The sequence below is a fragment of the Lepidochelys kempii genome, chromosome 3 (assembly GCF_965140285.1).
Source record: "Lepidochelys kempii isolate rLepKem1 chromosome 3, rLepKem1.hap1, whole genome shotgun sequence".
Classification (NCBI taxonomy): Eukaryota; Metazoa; Chordata; order Testudines; family Cheloniidae; genus Lepidochelys; species Lepidochelys kempii.
The window spans coordinates 204,347,826-204,370,377 of NC_136382.1; the positions used below are offsets into that span (position 1 = coordinate 204,347,826).

At 42.0% G+C, this 22,552-nt stretch overlaps 1 protein-coding gene across 1 annotated transcript; it reads right to left on the reverse strand.

The window, feature by feature from the left end:
• Positions 1-5,666: 5,666 nt before the first annotated feature.
• On the reverse strand, positions 5,667-22,235 carry CHGB (chromogranin B). Its single transcript, XM_073339689.2, has 5 exons — positions 22,130-22,235; positions 16,148-16,191; positions 12,687-12,780; positions 8,380-10,181; positions 5,667-6,082 (listed from the first exon to the last, which is right to left on the reverse strand). The coding sequence occupies exons 1-5, from the start codon at positions 22,176-22,178 to the stop codon at positions 5,999-6,001; spliced, it is 2,073 nt and encodes a 690-aa protein (XP_073195790.2). The 5' UTR covers positions 22,179-22,235; the 3' UTR covers positions 5,667-5,998.
• Between the last annotated feature and the right edge of the window lie 317 nt (positions 22,236-22,552).

A 22,552-nucleotide genomic window follows, 5' to 3' on the forward strand; every position in this document is an offset into this window, starting at 1 on the left:
GCTATATTTCAGGTATTTTAAAAAAATATTTAGATTACATTAAAATGTAAAGTGTTGCACACAGTTTGACAAGGTAAACACTTTATGGCATACTACTAGCTAATAATCTAATCGAAATATAAAGTATGCATTTTAAAGAAGTTATATATATATTTATTAATCATAAGTAAAATGACTACAATAGATTGAGCTTTTTTTGCCTCCAGGTCCCTTTGCTAATTTGTGCCTTTACAGTCCTATTCTGCCTTGTTACTGAGTGAAAGACCCATACAAACTGGAAGAAACTGACTATATTGGGGAAATGACAAAATTGACTGCAGAAAGTGCTGGCATATGCACAAAGTAAACTGAAAAAGAGAATGGTTCCCTCTAATCTTTCAGTAATTTTAAGTGTTACAAATAGAAAATCAGCAGTAAAAAAAATTTTCCAGTATGTGACTTAATGTCCTTTTAATTAGTTATCTGGAAAAGAGTCTTGCTGAATTTAATCTAATCTAATTTTTCTAGGACTTTTTTGGGGCAGAGAGTGGGGTGAATTCCTTATCTCTCACATGCACTTGAATTCAGTGAAGACAGAGGTTGAGATTTTCAAAGATGCTTAAAATTATTGCATATATATATATTACTGCTAAGTGAGGCAGGCTGACCCAGAGTGATGGATATGGGGATGGAAGTTAAGGGCTCATTAGTTATCCTGACTCCATTTGCTTCCTGCATTGTGATGTTGGTTTAAATTGCCATTGCGGTATGCCTCAATTTCCCCACCCGTAAGACATAACTGGTACCTACCTGCCACATTCATTGAGTTCTTGAGATGCTTAATTAGTTGTTTTTCCAGTACTGTGAAGGTGTAAGTCTCTGTATAAGTGATCAATATTAAGGTACTGTTGATTGCCTAACCTAATCTTTGAAACTGGATTACCCCATTTGAAACATGAGAAACAGGATGTAATGCTGATTGTCATGCAGATGTCCTAATTCAAGAAAAAATGCTGTCTGATACTTTGTATAGTTCAGTGACAAAATAAATTGGTTGTAGAAGAGACTGAAACATGAACACAGAGAGAAATTACTTATTTAAAACCAGATTCCTCAGATTAGCTTGATTTCATTTGCATTAGACACTCTGTCTGACAATCTGTTTCAGTATTAATTCCTGTCACTGAACCACATTACCTAATTTTAAAATTCACCATAATCCTTTTTTCCCCAAGTGTTAATGCTGCTTGTAAGAAGAATATGAGTATTCATTTAATATAAGACATATATTAGCAGTCAAGTGGAATGTTGCATTTCAGACCAACAATTCTATGCATAATGTAATACGTGAAACACAGTGCATATCAAATTAGGACAACTGAAGTGCATCTGTGCATATTATGTAGCTGATAAATGTCCACACATGTTGATTATCATATAAACATAACAAAGTCTTAAAAGCTGTCCTGGAGAGTAAAGCACTAAGGCATAAATTATAGTTGCTACAATTTGCATAAGCTTCCTGCTAGTGTATTTTGGGCTTCACAATTTTACAAATTATTGTGTAATTTTAAGGGAATTTTAGAGCAACTGTGAAGAATTAGATTACAGCACATAAGGTTTGTGTGTGTCTGATATGTATTGAAAATCAAGTTGATGACATGAAAAGAACTCCGTTTCCACGCTTTTTTAAAAAAAAAATAGAGGGTAGGATACCTAGGTGTAGTACTGGTCACGTAGACAATAAACCTAAAGTCCACAGCACACAGTAAATTGATACGGTTAGATTGTGACAAAGTGGTCAGTAGACAGTAAAGGAAGTGAAGAAGGGGAGATAAAAGTGAGAGATGTTATGAAAAACAGAACTGTCCATGTTATAAGAGGAATGTGGGCTACAGGACCAACAAGTACTGCAAAGGCTGCTGCAATGAGAAACCCTGGTTCAGGTGGTGCTAGTCATATGGGTCTAGTAATTTCATGTTTGTCAAGATAAGCCTGAATGCCTTGCTGAAATCTTGACTGGTGATCAGTTGTTGAGCTGCAAGAGCTGGTGTGCTGCTTTAGAGCTTCAGTGCTAACAGATCTATAGTTCAAGTTGCTAAAGAACTTGCATTCGGGTGTGCATAACTAAATGAAATAGTCCAGGCCTATCCCTGTCAGAGGGTGACTTTTTAAAAAAGGTTTGTGTAAAAATAGTTGTCCTGGTTTTTTTTTAACGAGCAAAAAAATATTTTTTTTAAGTGTAATATTTTTTAAACAGCTCTGCTGCCGAAACACCTGTGGCTAGAACGTTGAATTTTGGCAGGGAAAAAACTGTCACAGAGCAGAACTGGCTTTGTGAAAATCGATTTTTTGTTTTTTTGATTGGCAGAGTTTAGCTGGCTGCGAGTTGCAGTTGGCACATTCCAGATAGTAGAAGTGGGCTTTGTATTTCAGTTCGAAGGCACTGAAGATGGTGGTCTGATCTCTCTTGAAAGTGCACTGATGGCATGTGGTTTTCCTGTCAGCCTTAGCCAGGATGAATCTCAACCAGCTCTCTCTCATTCAAGCTTCAGGTTTGTCTGGACACTGAAGTATGTCAGCTGTTTTCCCTGGGTCTGATGAAATGGTGGCACAGACCTGGGTGTTGAGGAATTATATATGCTGACCCGGAGGTTGGCAGAATGGAGCTGGATAGAACCTTGTGTGAGAGGAGGAGGCAAGCAACTTCTGAGTCCTATCCCGTGCTACATCTTGAGGAGACAAATGGAGCCACTTGAGCAATTCCATTTTTGCTGGCTAGCATCCTCAGACTTGTCAAAGAAAACTCCAGGTCAGTAATACTAGAGGCCATAGCTGCTAGAGCTGAAAGAGTAAGCATGGACTGCTTTACAGCATGGGAGTTCTTTACTAAATGCAGCATTGCAACATCAAGTGGAAGCATCCTTATTTTCCACAGCTAGGGTTTCAGTGGCAAACTACATTTCTTTGACTGGTTTCAGAGTAACAGCCGTGTTAGTCTGTATTTGCAAAAAGAAAAGGAGGACTTGTGGCACCTTAGAGACTAACCAATTTATTTGAGCATGAGCTTTCGTGAGCTACAGCTCACTTCATCGGATGCATTTCTTTGACTAACATTTCTTAAATGACCAAGAAGTGGCAGGATGCAAAAGATAAGTGGCTACTCTCTGGTGTTGAGATGACAGCAAACCTCTTAAAAGCTTTCAGGAACTGAAAAGTTTGTAGTTGGAGCTGTTCTAAGTGTGTTTTGCAATTGTGCATTGATGGTTTCAATTTTGCTAATGTGTGATTTTTAGAGTTGGAGGGGAGTTCTTAATGCCTGATCATCTCATCTTACTTTTTAAAATGAAAGTTATCTAGCCCTCAGGGTTGTATAATGTCTTCTGCAGTTTCCACGGTATGCATCCGATGAAGTGAGCTGTAGCTCACGAAAGCTCATGCTCAAATAAACTGGTTAGTCTCTAAGGTGCCACAAGTCCTCCTTTTCTTTTTGCGAATACAGACTAACACGGCTGCTACTCTGAAACCTGTAGAATAAACTTGAAAATGTGAACCCTAAGTGCACGTGCTCTACAAGGCAAATAAGAGAGAACCAGAAACTTACTTTTAAAGTATCAATTTTTAAGTCAACCATGACTTTTGGGGCCTGATGCTTGATTTTTGAATACTTGGGGTTGATAATATCAGTTTATTTAGCATCAATCCACCCGAAAATAATTAAATAATTGTGTCTGGCACCTTATCAGCTTTTTAAAGGTCTGAAAGAAGCATGCAGACCACTCATTTCTTCCTGCAATATTTACGCATTTAGGGCCTGCTCCTGCTCCAATTGAAGTCAATGACACATCTGCCAGTGAAATCCTGGTCCTCATCCAAGTCACTGGCAAAACTGCCCTTGCCTTCAATGGGGCCAGGGTTTCACCCTCAGTGACTTAAATGGGACAGACTCAAGCCCTTGAGTAGTCCTATTAAACTCAGTGCGAGTAGCATGTGCCTAAGTGTTTGCAGGAGTACCTTCAAATGTAGTTTTGCTTTGAGCTGCTTTGCAATGTTAGATTTAGGCTGAAATATTTTAATAAGCAGATGGCTAGTTGGATTAAAATAGTCCAGGGCAGAACATATGCTGTGATACAGACAGGCAACATGTCACACTTTAAATAAGTGTATCCCTCCCCCATGTTACACAGTGAAGAGACATTGTCATGACAACTTTTTTTTTTTAATTTAGATAAACTGGTTAAACTTGAGCTCGAGACATACAAATTGTCTTGAAGCTATTTAAGGGGAAATTCCTTGTGCTGTTGTGTGGTGCCATATGATTCATGAGTAGCTGTTTCTACAGCCCTGCTACTCGTTGTTCTTAGCAAGGAATCAGACTGTATTATGGAGATCCAAGCCCTGTACCCGTTGCTCATTCACTGAGGAACTTGGCCCATTTAAAACTCTCCTAATCCATGCGCTTTATCGTTTGGCACTTGTGTGCAAAGGATGACTAGTGTGGTGTGATGTGCGGCCTCTATTACTGAGAAATTATGGATGAGATGATGTAACCCCTACAATGGGGAGCACCTACTCACACAAATTAAGTTAATGAGAGTACTCCCAGAGTAAGGAACTACTCAATTTGAACAAGTGTGGTATAATCTGGTCCTACTTTTACAGTCTACAGCAGTGCATGTTTTAACACAATTAAACATTATAAAGTACCAAAATAAAGAACCACATGCGTTTGATACAATAACGTTGCAAAACTTATTTACTGAAACTAATTTAATTTACTGACTGTAGTAGGGTGGTTACCTGTTCCTGCCCTGGGGGACTTAAAAGCCAGCCCTGGGAGAGAGCCAGGGCTGAGGGCAAGAGAAGCTAGGCTGATTGGGGAAATGGCTGCAGCTGGGCCATGTCCCAATCAGGCCACAGCTGGGCTTATAAAGGGGCTGCTAGGCTGAAGCCTTAGCCAGAGTGTGTCTCTGTGTTCAGAGAGGGAAGGGCCTGGCTGCAGGGACCTGAGGGAGTATCAAGATTGGAACAGGGCTAAGGGGGAAAGGCCTTGGGAGCAGGGGAGCTCCGGCCTGGAAACCCCCAGGCTGCCAGGCCTAGATTAGGGCCTATTAGGTACTGGGGTTGCAAGGAAGCAGCAGGTCCAAACCCCCCTCACCTGTGATGAGTGGCTGATACACTGCAGTCTGCCCCAGGGCGTGGGGCTAAGCGATGACTGGCAGCAGCCTAGACTGAGGTAAGGTGGGGATAGTGGGTGGGGAGGGGAGACCCGTAGGGATTGTTGGGGTTTACTGCCAGGGGGCAGCACCCCAGTGGGAGGAGGCACCGGGTCCTGGGAGGGACTGGGGCCGGCGCTAAGGCAGATCACCAGACGGCAGAGGGCGCTCCAGAGGCTGATGAGCTAATTCCCAAGGACAACCAGCAGGAGGCGCTGCCGGGTGAGTCCGGCTCTATTATACTGACAATGAATTTGAGTCATTGGTGCAAACCATCAAGGTTCTGGCATGTTTTGCATGCTCTTGCTATCTAGAAGATAAAGAAAATGTGCATGTGGTTCTATTTCAACCTGCAATAATAACATCCAGAAACTACATTTCAGTGTTTTGTTTTATTCTGTTTGTCTGATCTGGGTTACTTGAAAATAATCCACAAAATTTAGACCAAAACAAGTCAAGCCAGGAGGAGGATTCTGGTCCAAGATCAATGTTTTTATTATTTCAAACTCAAACAAATATATTTCTGAAGAACACAAATACAGTTATTTCCACAAGCATATTAAAATATCTGCCTTACATGTAAGTTTATGTCCTAGAATTCATGCTAGTTGGATCTCAATAGCATAACTGCAAATTAAAGACATTTCCAGCTGTGTAAATCACTACACTTCAGTGGACAGTAAACTGCATTTCCTGTCTTAGGGTAAATAACACTTCAGTGGCAGTGAATTACCAAGAGATATAGGTATTTTATGTAAATAAAGCTACACCTAGCTTTGAAATATACCCACTCTACACAGTCTTCATCCCCTCCTGTTATCGTTGAACTTCTCAGCTATTTTCTGCAGTTCCAAATCCATAGCCGCCAGATTTTCCAGCTCTTTTTCCTATGAAGCATTGAAACCAAGATCATTTTAGGGCATGGCACAGGTAGGCAAATGTTCTTTTGTACTACAAAAAATAGAGACTAAGACATGTTTACTCAAAAACACCTCCATTCGATTCAGAGCTGATAAAGCCAGAAGGGACCACTGTGAATCATCTAGTCTGAACACCTACATAACATGAACCATAGAACTCTCCTGAATTAATTCCTATTTGAACTAAATAGAGCCAAAGTCAGCACTGTTTACTCAGGCAAAACTCTCATTAACCTGAATGGTATTTTTGCCTGGGCAAGCAGTAGTGGTGGGCGAAATTATTTTCAACCAATTTTTAGTGGGAAAAATGCTGAGTTGGCAACCCAAACAATTAATTTCAAAAACATTTCTGACACTCCCTCCCCCCCCGCAAAAAAAAATTTTTTTTAAGAAAATCTGATTTATTCTGTCATTTTCAAAATTAAATGGGTTGATTTTTTCCAGTTTGAAATGACTTCGCTTCAAAGCTAACATTAATCTAATTTTTTTAAATGTAAAAATTATCAAAGTGAAACAGTTTTTTGTCAAAACAGAACATTTTGTTCAACCCAAAATGACATTTTCTGTCTCTTTGCTTTGCTGAAAATTAAAAAAAAAAAATGTTTTGACCAACAACTTTATTTTTTGTCGAACAAAAAAAAGGGGGTTTGCCCAGCTCTAGTAAGGAGCCCTGAATAGGGTCGGACTCTGGAGTTAGGGTGCACTTGATGACCTAATGATGACTGTACATTTCTGATTATTATGTAGCTGATGTTTCTTCTTCCTTTTTAAAATGCTGTGAGGCACTCAAATTCTGTGGTGGAAGATCGTATTTGTACCAAGGTAAAGAAATAGGTAGATGGATAAACAGTTAATGTACAATAGTCTCATAACTTGCCAGTTTTCCCTTCCATACATAAAGGTACCTCAATAGCTGCAGGATTCCCTTGTAGTTCCCACTATTTACTGTCAAATTCCTTTTATACTATAAATATTGATGTAAAGTTATTTAGTTGTCTAGAGTGAGTGGTTAGTTTGAGTGATCACTGCACATTTATAGGATAGTGGAAATCACTCTACGTCTGGCTTCACAGCACTGTTTTCCGTTCAATAATTGCCCGGACAAACAGTGTATGTCATGTGTCCAAATACAGAAGGGGTATATTCTGCAAAAATATGGCTGTACAGGAGATCAGACTATTACCATAATTTAAAAACAGGATTTACTCTATGCCAACTGCCTCTCTATCATACAGCACCTTCCCCAATTTATGTGCAATCTCCTGTTGCTACTACTATCCAGAGTACTTCACTAACCACACTAAGGGAATGTCCTCAGTATCCTTGTTCTGTGCTCTGAGGCCAAACCATAAGTCCATCAGCTTTTAAGTCTTATGCTAGCTACTTTCTTTATGAACTTCTGTGCTAATATTCCACATGTTGCTAATCCTAACCGCTTGAAATCACACATATTTAGGTTAAGATCCAGGCAAGCTCGTTGGAAGTTTGTGATCACAACAGAGATTACGCTGTGGTTCTATTTTATGAGACACATAAATGGCACAATATGGAAATTCACATACAAAATCAAATTCCTCCCAGGGAAACTCTTACGCATCTACTGCTGTATATTAAGAGGATTGTTCTCTATTCCATGTGCACACAACTCCTATTACCTCCTTCCCTCTTGTCAAAGATACCAGGTAGATGCAACACATCACCAATTCAGCTGCATACATCTGATGTGTGCTGACATTCTGCTCTTACCTGCAGAACATGCATTGAAATGGCTGGACTGGAGCATATTGTGAGATCTAGCAATCTGTGTGTGTCCTGATGTGGGGAATTAGACTATTTGGAGACTGTGAGGATGTGTGTAATGTGCCTTTAAAATTAGTTCTGGAAGTGCACATCAGCACAGCTCCACTGAATTCAGTCAAGCCACTCTGATTTATATCAGGACCTGGCCCTTAATGAAATTTCAGTACATTTCTTGTGATGTTTCGCTCTGAGATTCTACTGGGGGGAGGGAGAGCTCAATGGTTTGAGCATTGGCCTGCTAAACCCGGGGTTGTGAGTTCAATCCTTGAGGGGACCATTGAGGGATCTGGGGCAAAAATTGGGGATTGGCTCTGCTTTGAGCAGGGGTTGGACTAGATGACCTCCTGAGGTCCCTTCCAACCCTATGATTCTATGATATCATTTTTGTAGGTGGAGCTAAAGTCTGAGCTTGTTAAGTAATATCAGTGTCACTTTTCTTTTCATAGAAACTCATAAACACGTACCTCCTCTTCCGTCAGAGGCCTCTGGCTGAGATTTCCCTTGTTGCTCCTGATCATGTGACGCTTTTTTAGGTCTTCCCCAGAATTGTACAGTTCTGGAAATTCAGCTGATTTCTTCCTGTAATTCAGAAGCTGGGCGAGTTGATCCATCCTGTCATACTGTCTTTTTATATCAGGTTTGCGGAGCCTTCCGAGATTTCTCTTCTCGCCGTGCCCGTGATTCAGACCATCCAGAAGTTGCTTTTTCTCCCACCAGTCATAGTCATATTCAGGGAAGAAATTCTTCTCATTCAGGCTGGGTCTACTTTCCTGTTCACTCCCCAGAATCTGGTCCCCCATATTATCCTTTTTGTCCAAGTGCTGGCTTTTCCACTGTAGGCGGTTGTAGAAGGGACTGTACCGAATTGCGGCTCTTTTCTCATTCTCTGCAGGGAAGTGACTCTTATACTCCTTCTCCCCGTACCTCACTTTCTCCGCACTGTCCTCATTGTCTTGTTTCTGATCCTCACTGTCATGTCTCTTTTCTATTTCAGCATCCACCTCGTCGTAGCCAGGATAGTGCCTTTTCTCCTTGCTGTCCCTCTCCTCAGTGCTGTAGTGCCCTGTCGACTGTCCTTTGCTCTCTCCGCTGTGCAGCTTGTGTGTCTCCTCATCTTCCCCGTCGTGGAGGTGGTGTCTGCCCTCATCATGATGTCTCTTCTCATCCCTGCTGCTGTGACCATGGTACTTATCCAGCTCTTCCTCACTCTCTTCACTGTGGTGTTTCCTCCCCTCATAGTGATGTCTCACTGCCTCATGTGGTTCATCGTGGTGTCTCTTTTTCTCATGTCGTTCTTCCTCGCTTTCCCCACTAAGGTGGTGCCTCTTGTCTTCCTCTTCACTGTTCTCCTTGTTCTGTACTCTCTGCTCTCTGTACTCCTCGCTCTCGCGGCCGGCGTGCCTCTTCTCCTCCACATCTTCAGAGCTGCGTTTCCCATAATAATTCCTCTTCTCCTCACGATGATGCTCTGGCTCTTCATAATGGTGTTTCTGGTAGTGGCTCTTTTTATCCCAGAATCGGTTCTCTTCCTCATTTGATTCCTCAAGCGAGTTCCTTTTCTCACCCTCGTGATCTCGCCTCTCTTTGGAGGAGTCGCCCACTCTGTGCTTTCTGTGATTATGTCTTGCTTGGTAGTGCCGTTTTTCTTCCTCAGCTTCTTCACTCTCCTCAGATTCTTCACGTCCTCTGTACTGGTAGGAACCGTGTTCCTTAGACTCATGCTGATTCCTTTCGCTGCTTTCCTCCTCCTCTTCCTCCTCTTCCTCCTCCTCCTCCCTTTCATGGCTTCTCTTTTCATTGCTGTGCATCTTTTCCCCAGAGTGCCTGTGACTCACAGAGTGTCTATCATCCCCAGGAGAGAATTCCTCCATGCTTTTAGCTACAGAGTGAGACCTTTTGTCTGGAAGCTCTCCTGACTCTTCAGCATGATGCCTCTTTTCTTTGCTTCCTTCTTCACTGTGGTTATTTCTCTTATAGCTATTCTCATCATCCTCTTCTTCCTCACCTCTTATGTCCAGATGGTGCTTTTTTTCTCCGTTATGGATTCTACTCTCATGAGAATGACTATCCCCATTGTGTTTTTCCTCCTCTCCCCTGCTCTCATCTTCCTCATGATGGTGTTTCTCTTCATTTGCTTCCTTCTGACCTCTCTCTTCCTCTACACTTGCATGCTGATGCTTTTCATCCTCCGACCATTCTTTCAAATGCCTCACTTCAAGCTGCTCCTCCTCGTTTTCATTTTTCTTCTCTGCTTTATGCCTGCCGCCTACAAAAACAAAAATTATGTTCAAAAATGTTAACCCAACTCTTCATTAACACTCTTCATTAACATTCTTCATTCAGAATAAGAGGACTAGTTTTTGATGCTGCTAAATTGGTCGGATTGAATTTTTTATGCAAAAAAAAAATAAATAAAATGTATTTTTAAAGCTGGTCAAACCTTTCTAAAAACTATTAAAAATTGCCATTCATTTTTCTTTTAATTTGCTGGTGTTTTTCAACCAGTTCTAATACTAAGCACTTTTAGCTCACTTTACAGTCAATGGGAGATATAGACCATCTTTCAAAGTCAGTCCTTAATTGTTCCAATTCATGCACCCTAAGACCATTCCAAATTGCCCAGATAAAGTGACTGGTATATAGAATGAACATCATACTCAAAGCAAATAGAAAAATCTTTCAAGGTTTTTGAATGCATAGTACCAAAGTGATACCAAGTTATGATACTGTAGTTATTAGACTTAAATCTCGCACTCTGTGGTGTTTCCAAAATATTAAATAAGAGCCTGATTCTGATATCAGTTGTAATAGTATTATATGTACACATGGTATGGTGCAACTCCATTGAATTCAGTGGAGATATTCCCGATTTACACCTGTGTGAGTGAGATCAGAATCAAAAACTTGAAGATATGCAGATTGTAACATCACAGTTTAATATGTCTTACTTTGTATAGACCGCATCTGTGTTTCTTGGTGCTCTAGAAAGAGGTCTGTCTACATTTATAGCATCCTCTAACATCACAAAAATTGTTCTTCTTTAGCGGAAGACAGCTAATACATATGCCAACAAGAAATTATATAACAGGATGTCAAGAATGGAATGCAAGGTGTCCAAGCTGCTATCAGTTTGGGTCTTAGATACAGTAGTAAGGATAAGCACATTCAGCTTAAAGAGCTATAATCAAGGCCAAGATTTTCAAAAAGGACTAATGATTTTGAATGCCTCAATTTTTGGATTTCCAACTTGAGACCCCTTAAACGGGCTTGAAATTCAGCCCTTTATGAAAATCAGGCAGCGTTAGGGGGCTTCAAATTGGCCACCCAAAAATTGAGACATTCAAAATCACTCCTGATTTTTTAAAATCTCAGCCAAATTTGCGCCAGCTGTGTTTGAAAAGCAATGACAATCACCATGTTCTAATCATTGTGCTAGGCTGCGGATTATCATTCTACTGAGAGAAGTATCAAATGTGGACTTTTATTGCTTTTCTTGATAGGTAAGCTCCAGTCTTTTTATTTTTCTGTAAATTAAACATCAGTTGGAAAGACGAAAAAAGCAAGTCCTGTAGTTTGCCACACTGTTAAGTTTTTAGCCACCGTTCACTATAGCTATTAATAAACTATGCAAGCAGGTTTATGCCTGTCTCTTTGTGCTAAATTCCATGACTGACCCTGAGGAGATTTGCTACTAGCACGAGACCTGAGAGGATAATTTTCAGTTCCTTGGAGCATTCCTCCAGGGCTCTGAATTCTGGACACAGCATTGGCTGCCTAGTAGTTTCGGGATGGATATGAACCCCTGAATAGGCTGGTACCTGCCTACTTGAAACACTGCTTCTTTCCAATGTAACACTGACACAGTTGTCATCAGCAAAAGCACTCAAGCTGGAGCCTTGCTGGTTTAAAGAGCAGCTGCTGGCAAACTCCTTCCATTTTGCAATGCATTCTCTGTTTTGTCAGAAATAGCCCAAATTTGTTCCTCTTCAGGGCTTACTGAAAAACTCGTCTATTTTCTCATGCTTCACAAGAGATGTTAAGCATAGGAAATCAGTTATTTGTTTCATTGTCTTTTGTCTGGCCAGATGATTGGTTTAGCCTGGGATTCTTAATCCATTGTTAGCCACCAGCTCAAGGCCAGCCTAAATTAACCCAGGCCTCTGTCTATTGAAGGCAATGGTAGTTTTGACATTGAAATCAATAGGAAGAGGAGCGTGCCCTATAATATTCAGGTGTTTGTAATGCTGGGTAGAATGCACTCTGAACATTATTTTGCTAGAGTTATCGACAACAGACTTAATCCTCCACCCTTTACTCTTCTGAGTATTCCTTACTTGCATGTGTAGTCCCACTTCAACGGGATTGCTCACACAAAAAAAGATTACTCAACTTTAAGGATGACTTATCAGTAAGAACAGGGTCTTAACTTATTTTTTCATGGTCAGTAATTCTACTGTTCATGTTGCAAAATTACTTCCTTTCATATCTGCATTTTGGAAAAACAAACAATGGCTTTTCATAACACTTGAAAAATATGGTTTGGATTCAGAGCTCAGAAAAAACAAAAATGATGATATTTTAAGAGGTACTATTAACCTTGAAGACATTTTTCTTAGACATGAAATTAAAATGGCAAATGCATCTGCCCTATAAAATGAGAACACATCGGAAAGTCATTGTGTTTATAAAATTGTCACATCTACCAAATTCTCTTCCTCAGCAATGACACTGATTCAATGAGCATCTCAAATTCATTTAGTATTGCACTTACTCTTCTTAAGGATATCTTTGCACAGAGGATTTATTGGTGGAGCGTTTGGTTTAGACAGAGCGGTAGAGAGAATTTCCACTATACATCGTGTTACCTAGAAGAAGCAGTAGTTGGAGAAAAGCACAGTTCAAGTGTAAAACTTTTTAAAATTCTGCATATGTCCAATCATGCATTATCAGAGAGATGTTTAGCTGTGACTCAAGAAGATCTGGGTTCCCATCTCTACCAGAGACTTCCTGTGTAACCTTGTGCAGGTCACTTCATCTCTCTGCACCTCAGTTCCATGCCGATAGAATGGGGATGATAATGGTTCATTTCTCCCACCTTTTGTCTACTTAGATAACAGACTCTTCAGGGGTGGGCCTTTTGTTATGGATCTGTGCAGTGCCTAGCAAAATGGGGCTCTGATCTCCTCTTCTATGCACTATTAGCATACAAATAATAAGTAATATCTGCAACGTTTAGGATTTGTACTGGTAAAATGATTTTAAAAAGAGAAGGAATGTGTCCAGTGGCTTGAATAAAGGGCTGGTTTTAATACTTGGCTCTACTTCACAAATCACCTGTGTCTCAGGTGACTCATAATTAATTAATTTGTAAATCACATTGAGGTCATAACAGGGTAGCTGGCCCATTCAATGAAACTGAGCTCAGCTCTCCTATTCTGGTCCACAGGCTCCCAGCTGGACCAATTAAGAGGGCAAGGCAGCAAGTGGAGGCTATGAAAGGTGAGTCAGGAAGGGTAGGAGAGGAGAGCTGCCAGAGAGAGAAGGTGGTTCCTGGGATAAGGCTGAAGAGTAGCAAGAGGGGTTTGCTGCCTGGCATCGCCCAGCCACAGAGTCGCAGCCGGAGAGCTGAAGGCAGGAGGATTAGCAGAGGGAGATGCCTGCTGGCTCTGACATGGAGTTAAAGGCCAGAGAAGGCAGAAGGAAGGGGAAGCAGCTTCCTTGCTGATGTCTCCTTGCTGGAGAGCTGGATCCTGAGGAACAATGAGAGGGCTGAGGGGAGTGCAGAATGCTTCCCTGCCAACGATACTCCCAGCAGAGAGTCTGGGGGTTCCTCTTAGGAAGAGTGGGGTTGCACCCTAGCGGGAAGAGCTGGGACCACTGTCCTGGCAGAGGGACAAAGGAGGACTGACAGAGTCCAGGTGTGACGTAAAGTGCCAGAATGTGGTATGTGTTATGTCAATGATGCAGAGGACATGTGAATTTGAGAGACTACTTGCACTGATTTCAGAGTAGCAGCCGTGTTAATCTGTATCCGCAAAAAGAAAAGGAGGACTTGTGGCACCTTAGAAACTAACAAATTTATTTGAGCATAAGCTTTTGTGAGCTACAGCTCACTTCATCGGATGCATTCAGTGGAAAATACAGTGGGGAGATTTATATACACAGAGAACATGAAACAATGAGTGTTATCATACACACGTAATGAGAGTGATCAGGTAAGGTGAGCTATTACCAGCAGGAGAGCGGGGGGTGGGGTGGGGGAGACCTTTTGTAGTGATGATCAAGGTGGGTCATTTCCAGCAGTTGACAAGAACGTCTGAGGAACAGTGCGGGGGTGGGGGGGAATAAACATGGGGAAATAGTTTTACTTTGTGTAATGACCCATCCACTCCCAGTCTTTATTCAAGCCTAAGTTAATTGTATCCAGTTTGCAAATTAATTCCAATTCAGCAGTCTCTCAGTGGAGTCTGTTTTTGAAGGTTTTTTTTGTTGAAGAATTGCCACTTTTAGGTCTGTAATCGAGTGACCAAAGAGATTGAAGTGTTCTCCGACTGGTTTTTGAATGTTATAATTCTTGACGTCTGATTTGTGTCCATTTATTCTTTTACATAGAGACTGTCCAGTTTGACCAATGTACATGGCAGAGGGGCATTGCTGGCACATGATGGCATATCACATTGGTAGATGTGCAGGTGAACGAGCCTCTGATAGTGTGGCTGATGTGATTAGGCCCTACGATGGTGTCCCCTGAATAGATATGTGGACACAGTTAGCAACGGGCTTTGTTGCAAGGATAGGTTCCTGGGTTAGTGGTTCTGTTGTGTGGTGTGTGGTTGCTGGTGAGTATTTGCTTCAGGTTGCGGAGCTGTCACTACAAAAGGTGTCCCCCTCCCTCTTACCCCCCCCCCCCCCCGCTCTCCTGCTGGTAATAGCTCACCTTACCTGATCACTCTCGTTACAGTGTGTATGGTAACACCCATTGGTTCATGTTCTCTGTGTATATAAAGCTCCCCACTGTATCTTCCACTGAATGCATCTGACGAAGTGAGCTGTAGCTCATGAAAGCTTATGCTCAAATAAATTTGTTAGTCTCTAAGGTGCCACAAGTCCTCCTTTTCTTTTTACTTGCACTGAGGTGATCTGAATTATGCTTTGGGGGGGTTTCAACTGTTTTATTAATAAACTCTGTATGGACTGGAAGCTAAGCGTCCATAGAGTAACTGGGGACTTAAAAGGGAAACTGAGATGAGGGGCCACTTGCAGGGCTGCACTGGGGCCACGAGGGAATGCCTGGGAGGCGTCCACTCATTTATAGAGTTCCTTACAGTAAATATTCCATAGAAGTGCAAAGTACTGTCATAAACAACACATGGTGTTAAACAGGAGCCTTTAGAAAAATAACTTTAAAAAACCAGAACATAGAAACATCTTTTTCCTGGCTATCACGTTGTAGAGTATGTACAAGGATGTGATGTGCTGTAAAGGGTTTATTGGCTGAGTTTGGGGTGACCACATGGCTCGGGAGTGCCAGTCAAACCAGATCACACCATTATATATTCTGTATATGCCGCATGTTTTATAGCCAGTTATTTCAGAAATGCGATATTGAGTCTCAGTAAGTACTTTTTTTCCCAAGTCTGTGCAATATAATGCCTGATTCTTAGTAGCAAGAGTTCAACTGTATAGTCCTCTGAAGGAAAAGAAAATTAACTAATAAAATGTAAAAATAAAAAAAATCTAAATGTTCTAAAATAGCTTTTTCCCTACATAACAATGTAATGTAATTTTAAGGGCTTTCTGGAGCTAATAACAAAACACACAGGGCTTCTGTTTTTTAATAGTTAAAGCTTCTAATTATCTGAAGGGATTTCAACACTGTTGTAGGATCCTCAGTCAGTTAGGCATTGAAAACAAAATTTTCTGAAGGGATTTCAGCTCTTAGGAGCCAAAATCCTATTGACAATGGGATTTAGGCTTCTAAGCACCTAAATCCATTTTGCAAAGGCGATTTAGGCTCCTCAGTCAGTTAGGCATTGCAACACTGAGTGCAGCCGTGCCTAAATATCTTTTTAACACTCTGGGTTTAAGGAGCCTGTTGAAAGCTGATGGGATTTAGGTGCCTATGTAACTTAAGTGCTTTTGAAAATGTTACCCCAAGTGTTAAAAATTGGTGGAGAGTATTTTTGATTGAAACTTTCTACATACAACACTTTATGGGATATGACTACTCACCATTTCTTCAACATGGTCTTTTTCCATTGACATGGAACTGACACCTAGAAGGGGGAAAATTTACAATATCATGGATTCATACAACACAAAAGCTAACATTAATCTTACTGACCAGAGTCATTGGGCAAATTGACCTCGAATCGGCTGTTTGCAGGTGCAGCCAAGAGTTATTTTATATTATACCTATCTAAAGTACCTGCTGGCCTGGGTTGTGGGCTGGCATTAGAGAACAGGAAACTGGAATCTAGACTCTTGGGTTCTATTCCCTTGTCTGTTCCTGAGTGATTATGTGACTCTGAATAAGTGATTTAGTTTCTGAGAGATGCCCATTTGTAACAGCATAGAATAGCTTTCTCCCCGGGGCATTGTGTGGCTTTAATTAATGTTTGAAGCTCAGATTTATATTCTCATAGTTCGGCAACACATTTCAACCCACATGTTATTTCTGTGGCTGCTGTTGACATTTCTAGCATAAGAAGGAAACACAGAAAAGCCATTGCCCTTCTGATCATGTGAGGGCCAATTAAAGAGCTGTATAGTGAGTTATCTCATGTAGATGTGACCACTTTAAGGGCCCATATTCATTCTCAGCTTCTACTCCAACTTCTCGGTAGGGTGCAGAAGGTCTGCTGTGGAGACACTCAGAGCTCTGAGTAGGATTGGAAGCCCAAACTTGAGAATGGAAAGCAGCCATCATGCCCCCTCCAACTGGGACCTCCAGAGGTTGAGTGAAGCTTGAACACTGAGGCATTTGTTGGGGAAAAAGTAGAGCCAAGATGTCATGGAGATGGGTTGATCCAGCAAAGTTTCTTCTTTGCTCCCCTCCAGGCCATTGCATAGGAGGCTGCTAACTCCCAAGGGAGGGAAGTTGCAGAATTCCCTCCCCTCTCCCGCCAAGGGTATCAAGACTAGGCTAGCACCAGAAAGATATAATTAACGCTGCCATGCACAAGTGTTAGTGACTCTGTCCCAAGCTGTTGACATTTGTGAAGGAGCTGCTGAGTGTGAATAGATCATTTTTACTCTGTTTATTTCATTCATTAGTGCTACAATAGGCTCTTTTACTGCTTAACAAGCATTGTTACTGTCCAATAATAAACCTTGTAGAATCACATGAATGGGACTCTCTATGGGTTTTTTCAGAGATGGAATTAGATAAGGTGGCCAGCCAGACATAACTATGCAGAAGCAAGGGGCTTTGGAGTGAAGCCTGTCTCTGTTCCTTTGCTTCACCATATTGTGTATAGTAATGCAAATAAAGATCACATTCAACTCAACTGTTGCCTTCTTTTTGACCCTATGACTGGTGGGATTTAGAAGATGGGCACAATAAAGCAGCCTAAGAGAAAATTGAGCCAGTCTGCCCCCTCTCAAAAAGAACCAGCAAATTCTGTGAGGCTGACTTCATCCACTCAACAGAGAGGAGTCTGTGGTTTTGCATTGTCAGTTGGGAGCAAGACCTTCCAACCCCATTGTATATGGGTTTGTAGAGTCAGGAGTCTGTTTCACGCATGACTGAATCTCTGTAGCTCCAATGGCCTACCTTCTACATCCAGCAGTATGGATATAGCAGATATGCTACCATTGGCTGGTTTTCCCCTATGATTCCAGAGTTGAAGCCCTAGAGGGGACCCAGAAGTAGTTAATGCAGCTCCAAACTGTAATAAGTCCCTACCTAATCATTTCTAACAGAACTCCAGTTGGTGTGCAGGCGAGGGTGCTGTTTAAAGCTAATCACACTTCTCCACCATTAGTATTTGGGGCTGACTGAAGCAGGTTATTTATTTAAGTAACAGGAAGAAATAACATACCAAATAACCACAGTACTGATGGTACTAACCTACCTTCATCCTCAGGCATACACTCAGTGACCTGTTGCAGAAACTATCTCTGAGAGAGAGAACAGGAAATTTGGCACCGTACAATGTCCTGCAGGGTATGTGGCAGCTTTCCAGTTCCTATTAAAACTTATCCCTGGAGAGCACATCACTTGCCCCCTTCCACACACACTAAGTACAGTAGAGGCTCCTGTGCTTGGGGTCCCCCTGTAGGGTCACCCCCTGGATCCCAGTGTGGGGAGAACAGCGTAATGGAGGTGGCGCTTCCCCTCTCATCATGTGTAAGCTGAGGGGATGATCCAGCTCATAGCCTCTTCTCACCTTTGTGAGTTGGTGTGACTCATTCCATCAGAAAACAGGAGCACTTGCAAAGTTTGCTGCACAAATGTGAATAAACTGTTGCCTGCGGCTGTCTTGTGTCCTTTCTAATGATCCAGCCACAGAGCACCCCATCTAATTGACACTTGTTTAATTTGGTAAGACACAGAATATAAAATGTCTTCATCCCTTGATCACTTTAAAATATTAATAATCCTAACTCTATGCAGTCTCTTGAGTAGTAAGTGCATGTTAATATAGGAATCAAGACAGCGCTGTGCCATTCAGTCATTCCAAAACTCCAGTTTCTCCAAGAGTCACGGGCAGATAAATGTTCTGCAAGCAGCATTTGTCTGATGATGAAAGATGACATTCCAAGGCCAATAAAAGGTGTGAGGCCATCGTAACGATGTCGGGAGAAATAGAGAATATTGGACAACTGTCATATTAGCCCTCCATGGGGGAATAAAATGAATATCAAATTCACATGAGAGCTGAAAAAAAAAATATACGAGGCAGATTCTCTGCTGTGGCGAAGATCCACTCAAAGCAGCAGAGGGGAAGCCATCAGGCAGCCAATCTGCTCTGTTCTTCCCTGCTGTAGGTTGCTCTAACCTGTGCCAGCTGGCAAGAGTCCCAATGGACTGGCTGCCAGCTGGGGACAGCTGGAGTACAGCACTCTCTGGCTATATAGTCATCCTGCACTGGGTTGCAGTGGGTGCATGTAGGAGCTTTCTACACAGGTTCTGTAGCTGTTTGGGAGATGGAGATGTTTTCATTGCCTCAGCAGCACAAAGGATTGGAGCAGGGCAGTGAATCTGCCCTATATGTCTTTTCTCTCACATATACAGCTCTAGCTTGATAAAGTGGGAACAAAATCAGGAAGAGTACAGAAAAGCAAACCCTATATTTTAAACACTGTCTTAACTTTATTTTTAATACCTACCTGGTAGACATCATATGCACATTTCCCCCTCCTGTATCAAATATGTTTAGGCCACGAAAACCAGATGGCCTGATTTTCAAAGGTGTTGAGTGATCACAAATACCACTAAAAGCATGAGAACTGCAGGTGCTCACCACTTTCAAAAAAGTAAGCCATAAATCAGCATTAGTTTTACTCGCATCAATTTATGCTTGTTTTGGTGTAGCCATGTAGATTCTCCGATGGGTCACTGTTTCAAATTTTCATCAGTGCTGATGACTCACGACAGCACAATCCCTGACTGAAATGGAAATTTCAAGCAAAAATTCTTTTTTTAACAAAGATCATATAAGTCCAAGTTTGGTAGGAATGAAAATAAAAGTCAGGAGGCTGCAGGAATTGGTGAGTTTAAAAAAAAAAAAGACTTGCCAATCCTATAGTTTACTTACCCCTGTGACTTTTGAAAGCTATACAGTCAAAATAAGAAATTGCATTTACATAGTGTTGGCTGTGATGTCACATCCAAATAAAAATATACAAGAAAGGCCTGATCCAAAGCCCAGAGAAGCAATGGACCAACTCTGATGGTCTTCAGTGAGCTTTTTGGATTAGGCCCTATATGTAAGCATTTATCTCTTCCTTTTTCATTTCTGCTTTATTATAGCAACAAGACACTTGAGATAGTTCATTTTGTGAAAGTATTGCACTTCTATAGCTGGGTTTACTCTGCTTTCCATTTGATGCCTCTTCGTGTATCTAAACCTGAAATAATAATATCCCAGAAATGCACTGTTAGCCTTTAAATTTCCCTAATGAAATTAGGTAGTATGTATAAGAAAATATTCATTTTGGTTTTAGTTATAGAGCTCATGTAAATTGCTTGAGTTAAGTTTAATATAAAAACCTGTGAAATCAAAACATGAACAAAAATCTCTATTCCCTGAAAATACTAGCTTTGCTACTTTAAAATCAGCTCCCTATTATATTTTGCCAGTTGCTTCTAATTAACTTATTTTGCATAAAATTAGACTAAAAACCTTCAGACGTCAATGTAATTGTCATACTGGAGATAAAGTAAACAGATGGTTGTGAGTAGTGTAAGGTGAGTAGAGCTTTTGAGTAGTGTAAGGAAAAGGTGTATTAAAAAAATTGATCCTTAGCACTAATTATACAGTTAACAGGGTGGGAAGATTACTAAGCACTACAGTGAACAGATGCTTACTCTGAATAATACCTTACTCTGTGATGAGTCCCACTGAAATCAATGGGAATAGTGGAGGAATTGGGTACTACACAATGAGAGTAAGGGTAGCAGAATCAGATCCCAAATGAATAGAAGTAGAATACAGAATAAGAATATGGTTTATGAAAGGCTAAATTGGCAAAGCCATTCAAGAAGACACTATGTTTCTGCATCCTTACTTTTAACATATTAAAGATTTCTAAAATCGGGCATATGAATACAATTAATTGGTAAATTTAACAGGAATTCCATGTATGTAATATTACTGCTTAACCATCCATGAAGAGTATATTGATTTTTGTGAATGCTTTCCCTTTAAATTTCTAGAAACACCTTGTATTTAGCCAACACCCATGACATAGAAACCGTTGCCTGCCGAAGCACCTCTCCATAGTCGTACTGTTCATTCTGAGCATCTTGTTAAATCTCCAGGGGTCTTCATGTCCAGCCTTTGCAGAGGACTATGCAAACTCGCAGACCATTTGACAGAAATAAACCACTCAATTAGCGGGTTTTCTCCTCTTCCAGAATTCAGGTCTGTTTGACAGTTGCAGCAAATAAATCTATCCTTTGATTTCAAGTGATCCATTAGTTTCAGTAAGGAGGCAACGTGCCGCCATCCATGCTCAATCTAAATAATTAAAGTGGGGTGGATAGAAATGACGACAAAATCTCAACAGATGGCGTAATCCTCCAGGACAAAACATTTCCCTTCTCAATGCAGGTAAAATTTCCCTCCAACAGCAAGAGGTTTTTTTGGTCAGTTGGTTGGACATTTTTTTGTTCTTTTTTTATTTTTTAAGAGTACGCTGACTAACATAAACTAAAAACCAAACACCACTTTGTCAAAAAATCTACCCGAAGTTTTAATTCACTTACCGTGTTAAACGGAATCCGCATAGTAGATTTTTTCCCAGACAATGACATTTTTTTTAACATCTCAACCAGTTAATACGATGGGAGTTGGAGAAGAGACAAAGACACCTATTACCTGTTTGTATTCTCCTAAATCCAATATGGGGACCATTTCCTCTCTTTATTTTTGATTACTTTCAACTGTCCTAATTTCTGTCCAGTCTGTCTAGTAAAGTTAAAGCAGTCAGGGTTATTTCTAATCTGAGCCACAAATGACCAAATTTGGGTGTTTGTATTTGCAAGTGCTCACACTATCTATCACACACCCACACCCACACAGACACCGATCTATACATGATACCAGTGTCTGTGTAGATATAAAAGAAGCATGCAGTCTATAGTCTCTATATACGTGCACACAATATACTCTCCCGCCTCAGAGGGGTAGCCGTGTTAGTCTGGATCTGTAAAAGCGGCAAAGAGTCCCGTGGCACCTTGTAGGCTAACAGACCTATTGGAGCATGAGCTTTCCTGGGTGAATGCCCACCTCGTGGGATACATACTCTGTGCACACAGGAGATGTAGCTCCAGCCACTGACGGTGGGCACAGTTCAGGGGTGGCTACATGACTAATACCCGCAGAACAGAGGGGCGGGTGGGTGACATTCTCTCCCCCCCCCCCCCCCCACACGGGTCTGTAGCCGCGGGAGCGGGGGTCCCTGTGCGGCGGAGCTGTCCGGTGCCCGGTGCTGCAGGCTGCGGGCCGGGGGCAGCCCGCTCTCCAGGGTGCTGAAGGCACTCACCTGCCAGCGCGGCGGCTCCCAGCAGGCTGAGCAGCGCCAAGGGCGGCATGGCGCGGGGCGCGGGCTGCTGCACGGGCTGCTCTGGCCGCGCCGCCGCCCTGCCGCGCTATTTAAAGGGGGAGCGGGGGCGGCGCGACCAGGCTGGCGGCTGGGGGGGGCGGGGCGGGATCCGGCGCGATCCCGCCCGCGGCCTGCGTCACGGAGCCCCCCGGCGGGGCCCGAGCCGGAGCCTCCTTCCCGCCCCCCGCCACACACAGACCCCCCTTCACCCCCCGCCACACACAGACCCCCCCCTTCACCCCCCCGCCTCACACAGACCCGCTTCCCCCCCTCCACCCCCCGCCACACAGACCCCCCCTTCACTCCCCTGCTCCACCGCCCACCACACACAGACCCCCCCTTCACTCCCCCGCCACACACAGA

What these genes read in the sequence shown, in the direction of transcription:
- CHGB (XM_073339689.2), bottom strand. Translation starts at nt 22,178, where the DNA reads ATGCCGCCCTTGGCGCTGCTCAGCCTGCTGGGAGCCGCCGCGCTGGCA. An exon ending in GGGAGCCGCCGCGCTGGCAG is followed by an intron (nt 16,192 to 22,129) that starts GTGAGTGCCTTC and finishes TCCCCCTTCTAG; the next exon opens with GTGTCAGTTCCATGTCAATG. An exon ending in CAAAGATATCCTTAAGAAGA is followed by an intron (nt 10,182 to 12,686) that starts GTAAGTGCAATA and finishes TTGTTTTTGTAG; the next exon opens with GCGGCAGGCATAAAGCAGAG.